Genomic DNA, 16,618 nt, shown 5'->3' with positions numbered 1-16,618 from the left:
TTTGGATGCAAAATTTCAGAACCCGGTCAGTGAATCAGTGATGAGGAGGGCACCATTGCACCATACAGCAACAAAGCACTCGAGTCGGGACGGCTCGTAATGGCCTATCAAAATGATTAATGCTCGCAAAACTAATTCAAGAAAGTCGCTGCATTGGACCATATTATCACAAGCCAACGGTGAAGAAGTCCATTGAAGAAAAACTTAGAAGAGTTCTTTCTGCAGAAACATCCAGATTCCAACCTATGTGTGGCTCCTTCTGCCCCTCATATCGAAAGCATAGAAGCCGTCTTGATAACCTTCCATGACTTCTACCAGACTATACCAGCATTCTACCCAGTCAAATACACGGGCCTGCTTAACTTGATCTGGATCCAATGCCGAAATCATCCTTCACCGGTCAATGCCCTCCGAGACAGTGGGTTCCCCTATGCAAAGAAACGCAATAAATAATCAGTTCTGATGTCTCTGTTCACATTTCGTGAGTGGAATATTCAGGGATGGTATAAATCTGCCATGTCCCTCCTCGTCCGCCTTGATTATTTCAAGGCACTGACATCCAATCAAACTTGATGAATTGAGACAACTTCACGGCAGAAACGGGTACTCAAAATCCAGGAGACGAATTTCTGGGTCCTCGTGTTTTCAGTCCGCCAATTCGGGGAGGCTATCCGGTAACATCTAGAATGAATAAGATCATCCATAGCAAGGAGCCACCCATACTTTTCCAGCAATATTTGTATGGACCAAGACCTGCTATTCGTTACGGTATTTTACCACGTTAAGTTCTAGCAGGCGACTCACGTGGCACCCCCTTCACCGATTAGTTGGGAAGAAATCCAGAACCTCGACCTCGACATGGGAATCTATGCACCCACGACACCGCCAGGTGCGTTATCACAAAAACGGGATTAGCAAGATGGCCGAATTGTACAATTCACGAACAAGACATTCAATCTAACTTGTGCAACTACAAACTCTACTGATACCGCAGATAGTTGAAAGAAACCTCACCGCTGAGATTGTTACCTAGACAACTGTCACTTGGTATGGAACCCCTCTTCAAGTACTACACCTCGTTACTTTCCTATCTGCATTTCAACGTGGTCGTGCTTGGTTATTCAAACATTTTGTTATTCTCACTGCAAAGCGTGTTTCAAGGGTGTTCGGTCAAGCCAACTTTTCCGATGTCCGAAATTGGACTCGGATGGACACTTCGAGCTAAATACCAAAGTACAAATCGCTGGTTATAATAGGCACTACAGTATTGACAAATTTCAAAAATATCGAAAAGTCTCATCTCGAGAAGAGGTGGTCGCATATTTACTTATGCAACACGATCTTAGCTAAGCAGACTTTGATGTAATATTTACTCTTGTGCTTCGGGCGTGGCGACCTTTTTCAGAACTTCAGAAATTGAACAAGCACGGGAACAAATCTTTATCGAATGAAATACGATCTCGAGAATTTCTCAGGCCAGTGCCAGTACCACATATCACGTAGGCACCAGTATCTGGTCTTTCGTACTCTCTTCATGCCTTTACGATCTTACCTTATCGCAAACCCCTCCATGCCCCTAGCCAGATGAAACTACAGATACTTTCGCACTTCCACCCCACTCCTAAAACAGAAGGTCCTAATCTCCTTATTGCTATCTTCCTTCATTTATTCCACCCTCCTTCTAGAATCATTCTAGAAGCAAAACGGTGATGCCCCCACCTGAATTGGAAGCTGAAACCTTGATATTTGCAACGGTATCACTTTAACACTAGTGAACACAAATTGCATTGTTGTCTTCTTTGGGTGTGACTACATCTTGCACGATAGATGCGTAACTCATTAGTTCGATTATGTGGGAGGGAAGCACAAAGGGTTGCAATGCTTACTGGCGAGGAAGTTGATGATTAGAAATAGATTCAAAGGAGGAGGAGGGTTTTGTTAGGAAATGTAAGCACCGGAGCAAGGTCGCCCTCAGGATACCTCTAATGAGTTTTCCATGGACAAAGACAAAACGACGATCCTGTTGTTAATCGAAGACCAGTAGACACATTGAAAATGGTGAATCAACAGCCACCAAATCTTACAATCAACAACGCGAATTCTCGGTCGGCCCGAATCTCCTTAAGTACATGAGAGGCGCAATATCTTGTCAAAGTTGGGAGCATGGAGAAACGGCCGAGTGCCATGAAATCCTGCGCACTTATAGCCGTGACTTCGTCAAACCCCTCATCCGCTTCTTTGATATGTCAAGTCTTTCACCAGCTTTGCATCAGAGTAGAGTGTTTGGATATTGCATCTCACGTGATGAGATGCGACACCGACCCGCAAGATCTGATGGAAAGAGAATCTAGGGTTGATTGGGCACATAATTTCTAATTTGTTCTTGCTTGCGTGTGGCTACTGCACTGCCATGGATCCCATGCACTAAAAGCAAATCGAGAACCATTCTTGGTAATGGGCGAGATTCCTGCTGATTTCCAAATAGAACCCTCATTTTATCACAAAGGACTTGAGAGGAGAACAGACAATTTTCCTCCCAGATCAAGGAAATGCGAGGGGTAATCTTCACTGTTAGGGTAAAGAATTGTGCCAAAAGAGAATACCTGGTATCGCCGCAGGTACCGTTGCACAGTATTACTGGATCATTTCCGGAAAACCCAGGGACGAAGATTGGTAAAGTGTAGTTGATGACTGCTGCCTTTAATGGAGTTCGTCTTGTAGGTAGTGTTTGGTGATTGTTGAGGAATTTCCTGATGACATAGATACGCAGTAACTGATGCATGTCGTGATGACTTGCCTCGTGACAATGCCCTCCTTGCCACATGGCATCAGGACTGATGAAATCACAACAGGATGTAGTGAAAGAGAATGTCGAACCTGTATGGTAGTTTGCTCATCTATCATTGGCGTTTGTCTACTTGGGCAAGGAGTAGGTAGGTAGGTAGGTAGGTATGAAGTTAGATAGAAAGAAAGAGAATCGTTCACAGCAACACCATGGGATTCTGGATAGTCCCTTGATATTGGATATAAAATATTTCCAGATGGTGACCAGTGAAGGATATATGCAATTGTTGTTACTTGCCCCGAGGTCCCTTTGAGCTCCTCTCAGAAGTTATCATGGACATCAATAGAGTACTAAACACTTTTTTCCTCTTTTATCTTTACCTCCCCGAACCTTTAAGGTTGAAGAACTCGATGGGATGAATCTGTTGAATGGCTCTATGTATTATATTATTCGACCAAGATACAGACCCAGGAGACTGCTTTGTAGGCCCCTAGGTATCAGATAGTATACCTGTGTACTCGAGTAGATGCTCATCAATTTGGTTGGGAATTATGATCATATTCTATTTACCTGTTCAGTGCCTACGGAGCACCTATCTATGAAGTAAAGACTTGCCCACCACCAAGGCCGGTTACCTTCCTCTGTGTTTCAATTCCGCCAATGGAGATGCGAGTCGATATCCACATGCCCCCCTTCCCCCCTTCCCCCCTTCTCCCCCATTATCAATGATATATTTATTCAATTTGCTTGACTATACCTATACCTACCATCTGCCTAGATCTACTAGGTACACTACCCACACCATACTATACCTTCTCTTCACACGTTCTCTCTGAAGATGTTCTTGATTCTTGATTCTTGATTCTTCACTCTTCACTCTTCATTTTATCATTTCTTTCATTCTTTACCCATATGTTCTCTTGACAAATCATATCTTTGTATCCTTAGATACCTACTCGAGTAGTACCTACCTCATCTTCATTCATTCATACATCGACACTATCATTCACATCAAGAGTAAACAAAAACATACACTACATTTACATTTACGAAAAGCAAGACATATATATATAAACATACCTACTACTACTACTACTACTACAGACAGATACCTAAGGTACCAACCAAATCGCTGATTTCGAACATCAAAATATTTTTTTTCTGTCCCAAGACTTGGTGGACCCTTGTATCTACTCTACACATACTATTTACTCCCTACCCTACACCACTACACCTTTCCGAGCTTAACTCCAGTGTGCTAAACGTGTACCTCGTTGAAACAATCCCTTCAACGCCAAAATCACTACTGCGATTTGCGAAATTTGGCGATAACGAGGCAAACCTGCCCTGCTACAATAGCCCACCTTTATGATAATTCCCTTTCGACTTCATTTGGTTATATCTGAATACCATAGTTATACCATACATATACCATATATCAAAATATCACACATTCTCTCTCACATATATATATATACACACATTCACGCACCCACACATACACACACACACAGGCACATGAATGGTGTGGTAATCGAACTACATACTATCTATCGTTCAGCTAATCAATGTTCCACTGACTATAATCATAACCGCCCGAAGTCTCTCCAATCATTATCGAAATTGATCGACAACATCCGACAAACTACCTTACCATACCCCTCCTCTGCAACATTCATATCCAATATATATCTTATACTCTCAAAAGCGCGTACACCTACTTGGAACGACTAATCATGAGTTGAAAATGTTAATGAATGACACAGACCGTGGTCTCGGTAACATATTCAGAAAGAAATACCTTCGCAACTTCCCACTCGAGTAACACGACCAATTCCATCGCATAGGGAGAATCAACTTGGTTGTAACGGCAGATACACTCTCACGTTCAATATCTCCTTGAACGAAATACTGAAACCTCAAATCGCTACAACGCGCAAACCATCGCCACTTATGAATGGGTTACTGGGAAACGCTCCGCAGACAAATATGTATGTGCGAGCGCTATACGACTACGAGGCCGACGACCGAACAAGTCTTAGTTTTCACGAGGGGGATATAATACAAGTGATCACACAATTAGAAAGTGGCTGGTGGGATGGAGTCATAAATGGTGTGAGGGGATGGTTCCCCAGTAATTACTGCCAGGTTGTATCGGGCCCTGAAGATGTCCAGGACGGCAAACCGAACGGGGCTGGGATGGGTATAGATGATGATATCGACGACGATGAAGACGACGAAGAACAGTACGAAGAGCAGTACGATGATGAGGGCGAAGAATCAGAACGTGACGACTTTTCACATTTGCCTACAACCGGTGTGAACAGCAATGGAAGATCAGGGGCGGATTTCTGGATACCTCAAGCGACTCCTGATGGTAGATTGTTCTATTTCAATACGGAGACTGGCGAGAGTAGTATGGAGCTACCGTTGGAATCGCCATCTTCGTCAACGGAAATGGGACCCAGAGATCGGATGAATGTCAATATACCGGAGAAGACAAGGCCCCCACCAGAAATGATGGCGCGAGGATATATGAATGAAACCGACGATGAATCGGAAGGAAATTCTGCTTCTGAACTCGATGGAGAGTCTATAATGCTCGCATCTAAATCCTCCTTTGTATGTTGCCTACTCAGTATTGCTAAATTGTACCTGCTAACACCTCTCAGCCACGGAAGAAACGCAAATCTCAATTATCTGAAGGTGTATCACCAGCTACCTCCATGGACTCAATCAACGGCACATCTCCCGGCACTCGCTCACGAGCCGACACGTTCAACACGCCGAATGTGTCCTTAACAGCAATGCCGATAATGGGCCCATCTACAACCTCTTTCACGACTCCTGCTCTTGGCCCACCACACGCTGCTACCCTGCCTCGATCATTCTTTGATGATGGTTCCGCTGCGCTGCTGACATGGAACAGACTCGTCGCAAATATGAAGAAAGCTGTGGATCGCTATCGCGAAGCAATCAACAACCATGATCGTTCCGAGTACGTTCGCCGAGCTGAAGACATTTCCGATCACCTCCGGCTATTACTGGCTGCTGGATCTGGTACCACTGATAATCATTCTGGCCAGCCTTCTATTATTTCTACTAACAAAGCCCTGTATCCCCACTTTCGGGACATGATGTCAAAATTCTCAAAATTGGTCATTTCGTCACACATTGCTGCTTCTGACTGGCCCAATTCGGAGTCATATCAAAAATGTTTGCAGGAGGCGGATGGCGTACTTCTGGGTGTTTTCAGCTACGTCGAGGTCGCCCGTCAGCAGCGTGGCGAGGATATACCGCGATTACTTCCGGGTTTTGTCGTTGGTAGCACTATTGGTGGTAGTTGGCAAAACAACGGGCTTGGATCTAGAGACCCTCTAACGTCCAACTTTCTCGATGAAGATGAGAATATCGTTGAACCTTCCGCGATTTTGGATGCAAAGCTGATGGAGAGACTCGATGATTTGAAGAGAATGCTAACATCTAGCATTCGAAAATTGGAGGAGCATCTCGTACTCACCGACAAAATCATCACTCCTTACAGACACGAACTGATTAGTAACAATGTCTGTGCAGCCGCGCAAAAGGTCCTCGAGATGTTCAAGCCCTGGGTGTCTACGGTTGAATCCATCAACTTGTCTTCTCTTGGCGATACATTCCAAAATCCTCAACTTATCGACTTCGCCAAACAGAAGCAAAGTTTATATGATAACATATCAGACTTGTTGCTTGGATGTCAGGCTGTAGCTGGGCCTTTAGGCGATGAGTGGGCGGAAGTCCGTGGGGAGTCATTGGAAGGGCGGCTAAATTATGTGCGCACGTGTTCGAGATCTTTGGAAACAAACTCGTCTCATATTGGCTTCTCACTACAGCTTCTTGGTGAGCTCGTTCAAACAGCTATGCAGCAGGCTTTGCCTCTCGAAGAGAGGGCGAAGAGTCTAAGGAGAGGTGATAGCGCGCCCTACGAGCGACTCCATCAACGATCAGACTCCCGGAATCCACCACTCCGTCCTAGCCTTGCAGATATTGGTAAGTCCCAAACTTACTCTGAAGGCGATACAGTTCTCCCACCATTCCGAAAGGAGAACTCCAAAGTTAGGAAATTCTTCGGCGAAGAGCCAACTCGAAGAGATGCCCCAGACGAGACACCAGACTGCTTGAAGCTCGACCACGAAGATGATATTTCCTACGATACAAAAGTCCAGCCTCCTATCTTGAAGGGCGGTACACTTGTAGCATTGGTTGAGCAGCTTACACGGCACGACAAATTAAGCTCGGATTTCAACAACACCTTTTTACTCACGTATCGGTCTTTTACGAATGCGAGGGAATTATTCGAGCACTTGGTTAAGCGCTTTCAGGTACAACCTCCTGAAGGTATGCCCCCAGGAGACTATGAGACATGGGTATCCCGAAAACAAAAGCCAATAAGATTCCGAGTTGTCAACATTCTGAAATCATGGTTCGAGCTTTTCTGGATGGAGGATCAAAGTGATGATACCAAAGCTCTCATAGCCAACGTCTACACGTTTGCTCGAGACACTGTGAAAGCTACTGAAACACCAGGTTCTGGTTCATTGATGACTCTCTTAGAACAACGGTTACGGGGGCAGGAAGCTACGGCCAAACGTTTAGTATTGACCTTGAACCATTCCACGCCCCAACCAATCATGCCCAAAAACATGAAGAAGCTTAAATTCTTGGATATCGATGTAACAGAATTTGCACGTCAACTTACCATTGTCGAGTCAAAGCTTTATGGGAAGATCAAACCCACAGAATGCTTAAATAAAACTTGGCAGAAGAAAGTTGGCGAGAACGACCCTGAGCCAGCACCGAATGTGAAGGCTCTGATCCTGCATTCTAATCAATTGACTAATTGGGTTGCTGAAATGATTCTCACGCAACTCGATGTCAAAAAGCGCGTTGTCGTCATCAAACATTTTGTCCTTGTTGCCGATGTGAGTAATTTTTCTCTAGACCACCTTCACTCTTCCTAACCTAATCTAGAAATGCCGTGCTTTGAACAATTACTCAACTCTCACATCTATCATCTCTGCGCTGGGTACGGCACCAATCCATCGCCTAAAAAGAACCTGGGACCAAGTTCCAGCCAAAACCTTGGCGGTATTAGAATCCATGCGTCGTCTTATGGGTAGCACAAAGAATTTTGGAGAATACAGAGAAAGTTTGCATCTTGCCAATCCCCCATGCATACCCTTTTTCGGTAAGTTCTAATTGCTCACCTGATGTACTGTGGCAAGCTAACATCTCTAGGTGTGTATCTTACCGATCTCACATTCATCGAGGATGGTATACCTTCTATCATCAAGAAAACGACATTGATTAACTTTGCCAAACGAGCAAAGACCGCTGAAGTCATTCGCGACATTCAGCAATATCAGAATGTCCCGTACGGCTTACAGCCAGTTCCGGAACTTCAAGAGTATATATTAACCAATATGCAAGCTGCGGGAGACGTACATGAAATGTATGAAAAGAGTTTAGCGGTCGAACCAAGAGAGCGTGAGGACGAAAAGATAGTCAGGTACGTTTTACACTCTTGATAGCAATCCTCTGTCAGAGTATGAAACCGACCTATACTTACACGAATTACAGGGTGTTGGCTGAGTCAGGCTTCCTATGATCGCCCTGCATCACGCAAGTTAGAAGAGATTCTCGACACTCACATCGCTGTGATCGGGAAGCATAAAATTCAATCTACAAGTCACCAATTACCAGTTACCACCACAGATTTATCGTGAAACTGAATTATACTAGATGTCAATATTAATACATGCATTAGCGAACGAAAAATAACTTGTCACTTATCAGGCTTCGTACACAACAGCTTAGAGGTACAACTTAAAGGTATATGTCGCAATCGTGGCGAGATTTGAGGGCACTGGCGGATGGCATGCATCTTCGGTATCCTACGGAGTTTTGGAAATGCCAACCCTAATACCCACTGCGCCTGCTTCGGGCGAGAAGGGAGAGATCGAGGGGCACGTTACAGACTTAGTAGCATGGCGTGGGTGTAATATTTTTTCTTAATGCTACTATCTAGGGAATACTACTGCCGGGTGAGGAAACTAGGCGCAGCAAATGGTGCAGCAGGTCAACGGAGTTAAAATATTTGAGGAAGACATGTAGCACGGTACTTTATCTATCTATTGCCATTATACCGAAACTAAAATTAAAGGCATTTACTTCTACTGCGTTCACCCATAGAAGACCTGATAGATAGAGGTTCTCGATCAACACAGGTAGGTAGATATTACTGCGGAGCTTACAAGCAACACACACATTAGCTTCGAGGTATGTTTGGCAGTATTTCCCTCGGGTATCCGTTGAGATGTGAAGGCTGCAGTTCGACTGGTTGACATGGAATATGGGCAAATCCCAGTTCTCAAAAACGTTCCTTTGTCGATGTGCTATTTGAACACTGCACATAAATAGCAAGATGTGTATCAGACAACAGTGCTTCATTGTCCAGAGTATGTTCAATTATTTAGTGTATCGCATTCCCTGTTTTTGTTTGTCATATCTATTTGGTTCTATATAAACGGCCTCGAGTGAAATGACTTCCACAAGCAATGTGAAAGATTTTCTACCAGAGCAGATCGGCCCTGGTGGGTTGTGAAAACTTGTGTGCATCTAATTTTGAGACTTCTTGATCATTTTCGAATCGAATCCATGGTAAACTCGGCATCTATCCAAGGCTGGATTGCAAAGCTCAAGTGAGCTACCAAGGAGGCAAGTAATTCTTTGTGAAGCTACCCAAACAACGAAATATTGATTTTGGGATCGTTCATGCAGTAACATTCTGATATCATGCTTTGCAACAGTGAGGTCTACAATGCTTGTGATTGCAGCTTATTTCTCGGCAACTAGCCATAACATCGAAAAATTATTCTTTACTGGTTGATTTCAAATATTGCAAAAGCATATTCGAGACCGACTTTTTCCCCGCCCAGCTATTCACCGTGACTCGTTTCAAATCACTTCAGTCTTCGCTACCGACGAGACATGCTCGTTATTAACTTTCAAATTACCTTTCATGTTGAGTTATTTATTGACTAAGTTAGCTCTGGGTATTGTTTCTCTTTTGATCCACCATTCTGACATTTCGTTGATTTCGCTCCGAGATTATAATACTTCCTGAATTTCGACACTCTCTTGACAAGTAAATAACTAGCCCCAAGATTCCATGGCTGCATTGCCCTATATATTATTGCAAATAAACAGTCGGTGATAACGAAAAAGGTCTGTCTCCAACTCACAATGTTCAAGTGAAGAAACTCTGACAGGTAGAGAACATGTTGAGAGAAAAAAGTATCATTATCTTGACAACCGATGAATCCGAACCCGATGAAAGAGGAGATTTGTGAAAAGATGAAAAAAACAAGGTTCAAGATTGCAGGAATAGACTGCTAGAAACACCGCGGAAGTCTCGAGTGATGTTTCTGAAGGCAAACTCGGAGAACATCCGTTTCGTTCGAACTTCGACGGGTGGGGAAACCTCCCAAAATCACTCGAGGCCGACGAGAGAAAATAATGGCAGTTTATTGGGTGATAGAGAATCTGCAAACCCATTCATATTGTTGAATGGGAGCACAGCTAGAAAACGCGACTTAAGTGATACTTCTAGCTTTGATCCTGCAATTGACGAAGCGGCTCTAAAAAGACCAGCGAGGAGAAACCCAAACCTTTACCTAATTTTCCACATCAAAAAGCGCATACATCAGAAAAACTTCTCCATCAAAGACACCAAGCACGGCTTAATAAATCGAGTCATACATACTCAGTACGCCGAAGAAAAGGAAAGCGTGCTTCCAGAAGCGTGAGCTCCAAAACAACCACTCTTAGCGTCGCTCAAAAAACGCATATGAACGCACAGGCACTCTTCGGTACCCCTTGGCATCACGTTGTCTTGTAGAGAAGCAATGTGGATAGCTGGAATGAGATGACATACGACATAGTGAAATAGCGGAGGTCAAAGCAGATAATCACTCTGGGAGAAATGGATGGTGGTCGAGACGGCAAAGGGGCGGATTCATTTGCAAAGAAGCCAGTAGACGAGTTTCGAGTCAAAAGGGAGAAGCCCTGAGTGTGGATAAACTGTTGAGTATGGAAGAGAGCGAGGATCTCAAGAAAAAGTCTGCAAGTATCGTAAGCGCCACACTTCAAGATGAAGAGAGAAAGTAGGAACAAGAACTCGTGAGCAAGATCTCACGATTGAATGGTTCGAAGCTAGTGGTTCCATTTAGGACTCGGAAAAAAGTGAAATGAGTAAAGAGGCCTTCTTCATACCAATAGATGCTTGAGCGATATAAAAGGCTGAAAATCGGGCCAAACTCTTTGTAAGTACAGTCGCTTCATCAACAGATTTCGCCACTGAGATGTAGTGCAAAGAACTTCAAATAAATATGTCCTCTATCCGAGATTAACAACAACGTTCTCACATTACATAGTGACTTTCATCGCATTACATTCTTCTCTCATGCCAATCTTTGGATTTAAAACCCTCCTCTAGTTTTGGCAAGATATAAAAAGGGAAGATGCGTCGGGTGGTTTTGTGTTGAAAATCAAATAATACTACAATTCTAAATCGGCGGATAGACATCGGTTGAAATGAGCAAGCTATCAGGCCAAGGTGGGTGTGATATATGATTTGAGCTGTGTGTGATGAAAGAGTAATTGATGTGTGAGATTTTTGAGTGCCAAATTATCATCCCAATTTATACCAAAGATATGACCGAAACAAGATCACGTAAACAAGCAAAATCCTCATATCCTCCTCGCCACTTTTTTCCAAGTTGCCAAGGTACAAATCTCCAATCGCGAGAAGGAGAAGAGGTCTGATTTTGCTAGATTTCACAGCCAATTGCCGCCCTCAAGTTGGCACAATCCCCATGTCTTACGCACCACGGTCGCGAAGGAATTAGCTGCATATGCTGTAGACATGCAACAAATAATCATGATACTAATATCAGAAAATAATAGATTTTCAAATAATGATCTAATCAACTTATGGGACTATTCGTTTGTAGGCGATATCAGAGAGGGGGGTTGTAACATCTAGTCGCGCTCACTAAAAGCCCGACTGTTGTAAAAACAAGGTTGAGAGCAGATGAAAAGTGGTTAGTGAATAGATTTGAAAGAAAGTAAATAATATGCGAGGGTATGATGAGGATATGATGAGAATATAATGAGGATATAATGAGGATATAATGAGGATATAATAAGAATATAATAAGAATATAATAAAAGTATAATAAAAATATAATAAGAATATAATAAAATATAATAAGAATATAATAAGAATATAATAAGAATATAATAAGAATATAATAAGAATATAATAAGAATATAATAAGAATATAATAAGAATATAATAAGAATATAATAAGAATATAATAAGAATATAATAAGAATATAATAAGAATATAATAAGTACATGATATTAAGTAGCTGAACTAATAGAACTAATACCTACTACATAGCTAGTTACTTACATACCTACCTAGTAAAGCGTGTAAAGTATCGGCGAGTGATGACATTTCCGGCGGAAGGGGCAGGATGGTGCAGATGGGGGTTAGTGGCACGTGACTCTAAGGTTATAAGGTTATATCTAGGTACCTACCTAGTAGCGTTGTCCCAAAGATCGGATGGAGTTCTTTCCGGCAGAGACTAGTTTGTCCAAGATAGGAAGGTCACAATCAAAGGGAATTGTTTTGGGTCTTGAGAGAGACTTTGCAATGTTCTATCTCTAGGTATCTATATCGAAATCAACATCGAACAATAATCAATGGCGAGGTACTTTGGAATTGACTTGTTCTATCTACATTCTGGTGTATGGGAGAAGATACGAGAGTAATGATCAATGATTGTTGTATAATATCATCTATCGTGTGCCGGTCATATACCGGTAGCACCCATCGTACTTGCAGGTGCCATCATGCCAACACTTGGAATGACCGTCACTCAAGGTTTATCACTCGTAAGTTCTCATTCGTTACTTCAACCACCTAAGGTATCGCCACTACCCAGTTCAATTACCTCTTATGATTAGGATTAGGACCAGGACCAGGACCAGGACCAGGACGAAAACCAGGAACAGGAACAGGAACACGTAAAATACCATGTAGTAGTATACTTCGGGAACTACTGAAGCCGCTCCAAGATACTCATTCGGCCGTTGCCAACAAAGAATCGTTGAAGATCGACATGTGTACCAAGTCCAAAAACGAGAAGGGGCTTTCCTCCAGCTTCCTTGCCTTGGAGCTTAAAGTTTGGAAGTGATGCAAGGTGCAAGCCAAGCTCTCCATATTTATTGTGCTAACCATCTGGTCAATACCCCGAGTATAGTAAAGTACCTAGGCGAGCTAGGTGTGGATGTATTGTCAGAACCCCTTACCTCCTTTTACGCTTATCCGTATTGAACCTCTTGCAGCTATCACTTTGTTAATCGGTTTTTGATTATTCAGTAATCTGGCCAATTGTTTGAGATGTCTTTCCCAAATCTCAAACATATCACCAATATTAACAATATTATCATCAATATCACCATTTGCACCATTTTCACCATCTTCACCATCTTCACCATCTTCACCATCTTCACCATCTTCACCATCTTCACCATCTTCACCACTTTACCATTTCCACCAATATCATCTTCCAAGGTAACTTAATATTGGTGACTGAGTAGGAACACAGTATGGTTCAAATCATTCCGGGATTTTGAACATCCGGTCAACACTCTTCCCGAGGCTAGCGAGACCACTAGGTAGACTCGAGGTAGACTGGAAATACCTCAAGTTAGCAATCAACAAAGACAGATGATCCCTTGGCCATTCGAGACTAATCCTACTATCAATATCTTGCAATTCCCCATGTCTCCTTGCCATCATCCCATATGTTGACTTCTTTGGGGTTCGGGAACTATTGATTAGTGTCACGGCCTGGCGTATTGCCGGTCGAATCTATTACCTGATAGAATCAGTTTCGAGGTCGATATCGAGGACCACGGTAGAAAGTCAAAGTATAATTCGGAAAGATTGATGACTAGACAAGCAGTCTGTCATCGTCATGGCAATTGCCAACTCTATATAATTGCTTGTTTATCCTACCATCATCAGTCCTTGACCAACAAACAATTCTGCCTTCCTCTTCGTTTTCTAACCAAACTACCGACATTCAACGATTGTCTAATTCTAATCTCTCTTCCAACTCATCACAAACATCATGCTATTCTCTAGCACCACCATTGTCGCTATCGCTAGCATCTTAAGCGTTGCATCGGCTCTTCCAGCAAAAAGACAAGCAGCGCCAACCGATGCGGACATCCTCCAATATGCCTTGACACTCGAACATCTCGAGGATGCATTTTACAAGAAGGCTCTTAGTGAAATGCCAGAAAAGATGTGGCTCGATGCAAACTTCACCTCTTCCTTCTACACCCAGTTGAAGTATATTGCGCATGACGAAGAAGCACATGTTACCTATCTTCAAAGTGGCCTTACCGCTGCAGGTGCTGCCCCTGTTCAAGCTTGTGAATACAAATTTCCATTCACGGATCCAAAATCATTCGTTGCTCTCGCTTCCGTCATTGAGGGTGTCGGTGTTTCCGCTTACCTCGGAGCAGCAGCCGATATCACAACAAAGGCCTACCTTACCGCAGCTGCCTCTATACTTGTCACCGAAGCTTTGCATCAATCTGCTGAACGTAACGCGAATGGTGAAATTCCAATGGCTAATCCTTTCGCCACACCCCTTGGATTGAACGCCGTCTACTCCATCGCGTCATCCTTTATCGTCTCTTGCCCATCTACCAACGCTGCCTTGCCCGTAATGGCCTATCCATCCCTCGCCCTCAAGTCTGGCTTGCCTACTGCACCAGGCGCCAATGTTGCCCTTGTACCAGAGACAGCTCCTTCCGGGACTTTCTATACTACCTTTGTGAGCGGACTCGATGCTATCGCTGTCGAAAGCCAAGTCGGCAGTGACGGTTTAATCATGTCTGCAGTTCCCATGAATATCTCGGGACAAAGTTATGTCTTCTTGACCAATGACAACTCTGGCACCTTGGCTGATTCCAACATCATTGCTGGTCCAGCTATCATTGAGGTAACGCCAGATTCGCCAACATTCGACTTGTCAACAATTTAAAATAAATGTTTTTTGCATGGAAGACGTATGAATAAAAAATGGTCGTGATTTTTGGAGCCATCCGGTGGTCAGATGATGATTTTAATGGGGTGTGTGCTAAGTACTATTCTATGTTTAAAAACGATACCTCTTGTCAACTTCTTAACTCTGCAATGTATATAATGATATTCAATAAATAAATTTTATAAAAGATGTTCCTCGAGGAAATATTTTGTATTTGTATTGGCATTCGGGTTAACTTTCGATTCATTCACAATCATAAAACAAAGCATTGACCTAATAATTTACTGCCCCCTCTCAACCCCTCTGGAGCCCCCTCCGTCAAACAGTCCACAAAAGAAAAGAAACTTTTCCTTCCACCCCACATTTAGATTGAGCTACAGAACAATCGATATATTGTTTAAAATTAGAATTTACTCGACCCTTATCAAATGGTACAAACAACTGTTGATTCCAATCCGGAGTGTCCATCAATCAGCTGGATAGCTATCCGGAAGGTATCGGCCTGCTGGCCCAATGGCAAGGCGCTTGACTACGACGCACAGAGGAGTTGAATGGCTCTTTAGCTGTTACCGTCACGGAGATTGCAGGTTCGATCCCTGCGTAGGTCAAATAGATGGATGCGATTCGTATTCCTGTTGTTTTGGTGGGATTTTTGTGCAGTATCTGGAGACGTTGTGTCGAGAATTGGATTTGCGAAGTAATTTTGTGCACATCTTAATGGCTTAATGGCTTACTCATTGTTTCCAGTCATTTCCCTAAATTCGGTTCTTCAAGGATTCTTCAGTACTGTTTATAAGATAGATCACATTTGGAATGAACAGTAGAAATACACCTACAAAAACTGAGATCGGATTGTTCTGATGCCCGTCTTGAAGCAATCAATGTCTTGTGATACACGTTCCCCTACCTTCGGGAAATAGGAAAGCCTGATGATAAAACTATAAGAACACTCTACACAATAGGACTCGGTGCCCATTTTGATGATGTTTTTCAGTGTCTTTCAATCCTGCCTTTACATCAGCCTGAATCAAAGATATCAAGCAGTTAATAAGATTTTACTTCTCGCTTAACTATTACAGTACTAGGACACAGCTGTTTGTCGAACATCAAAATTATACTTAAACTCATATAAATCATTTGTATTTTATTGAATGAATATAATGTATATATTAATAAATTATATATTATTTTATTTAGTTTCATTGGAAATTTAAGAAAAAAAAATCATTGATTTTTAAGATTTTTATTTATTATAAAATATATATAAAAAGTTAGTAGAAATTAAAAATATTGAAATTTACTAATAAAATAAGCGAAAATCAAGAACTTTTCTTTTAATGTTAATTCAATCTTATAAATATCAATATATATTTATTTTAAAATAATAGAAATTTAAATAACAAAATCATATTCAACATTTTAATTAAATTCAATGATTTTAAATATTTCTTTTTTATAATTATAAATAGGACAAAATGCTTGTTTTTGGTGTGATTTTTGAAACCAACGAACAGCTGTACACAATTATTGTAAAACCATAGAAGAGTACAACAAAAGATGAGTAAGGTCTACAATGTTATCATTGCTGGTGGAGGACCTGTCGGAATATTCTTAGCATGTGAGCTAGGGTTAAAAGGTATCTCCGTCTTGATATTGGAG

General features: G+C 42.2%; 3 protein-coding genes across 3 annotated transcripts; all 3 read left to right on the top strand.

Annotated features, from left to right (window-relative positions):
* Positions 1 to 4,774: 4,774 nt before the first annotated feature.
* EAF01_003282 (uncharacterized protein) lies at positions 4,775 to 8,432 on the top strand (the record flags this gene model as incomplete). The annotated part of the gene is made up of 5 exons (XM_038911536.1): positions 4,775 to 5,407; positions 5,458 to 7,746; positions 7,796 to 8,012; positions 8,063 to 8,333; positions 8,405 to 8,432. 5 exons carry the CDS (start codon positions 4,775 to 4,777, stop codon positions 8,430 to 8,432), a joined length of 3,438 nt encoding a protein of 1,145 aa, XP_038772771.1.
* A 1,813-nt stretch (positions 8,433 to 10,245) lies between these two features.
* Positions 10,246 to 10,632, top strand: EAF01_003281 (uncharacterized protein; the record flags this gene model as incomplete). The annotated part of the gene is made up of 1 exon (XM_038911535.1): positions 10,246 to 10,632. The coding sequence occupies one exon, from the start codon at positions 10,246 to 10,248 to the stop codon at positions 10,630 to 10,632; it is 387 nt and encodes a 128-aa protein (XP_038772770.1).
* A 3,400-nt stretch (positions 10,633 to 14,032) lies between these two features.
* On the top strand, positions 14,033 to 14,956 carry EAF01_003280 (uncharacterized protein; the record flags this gene model as incomplete). Its single annotated transcript, XM_038911534.1, has 1 exon — positions 14,033 to 14,956. The coding sequence occupies one exon, from the start codon at positions 14,033 to 14,035 to the stop codon at positions 14,954 to 14,956; it is 924 nt and encodes a 307-aa protein (XP_038772769.1).
* Positions 14,957 to 16,618: the final 1,662 nt, after the last annotated feature.

Source organism: Botrytis porri (assembly GCF_014898465.1).
Source record: "Botrytis porri strain MUCL 3234 chromosome Unknown BPOR_004, whole genome shotgun sequence".
Lineage (NCBI taxonomy): Eukaryota > Fungi > Ascomycota > Leotiomycetes > Helotiales > Sclerotiniaceae > Botrytis > Botrytis porri.
Note: the sequence above shows the minus strand (reverse complement) of the source record. Positions and strands in the feature narration are given on the sequence as shown.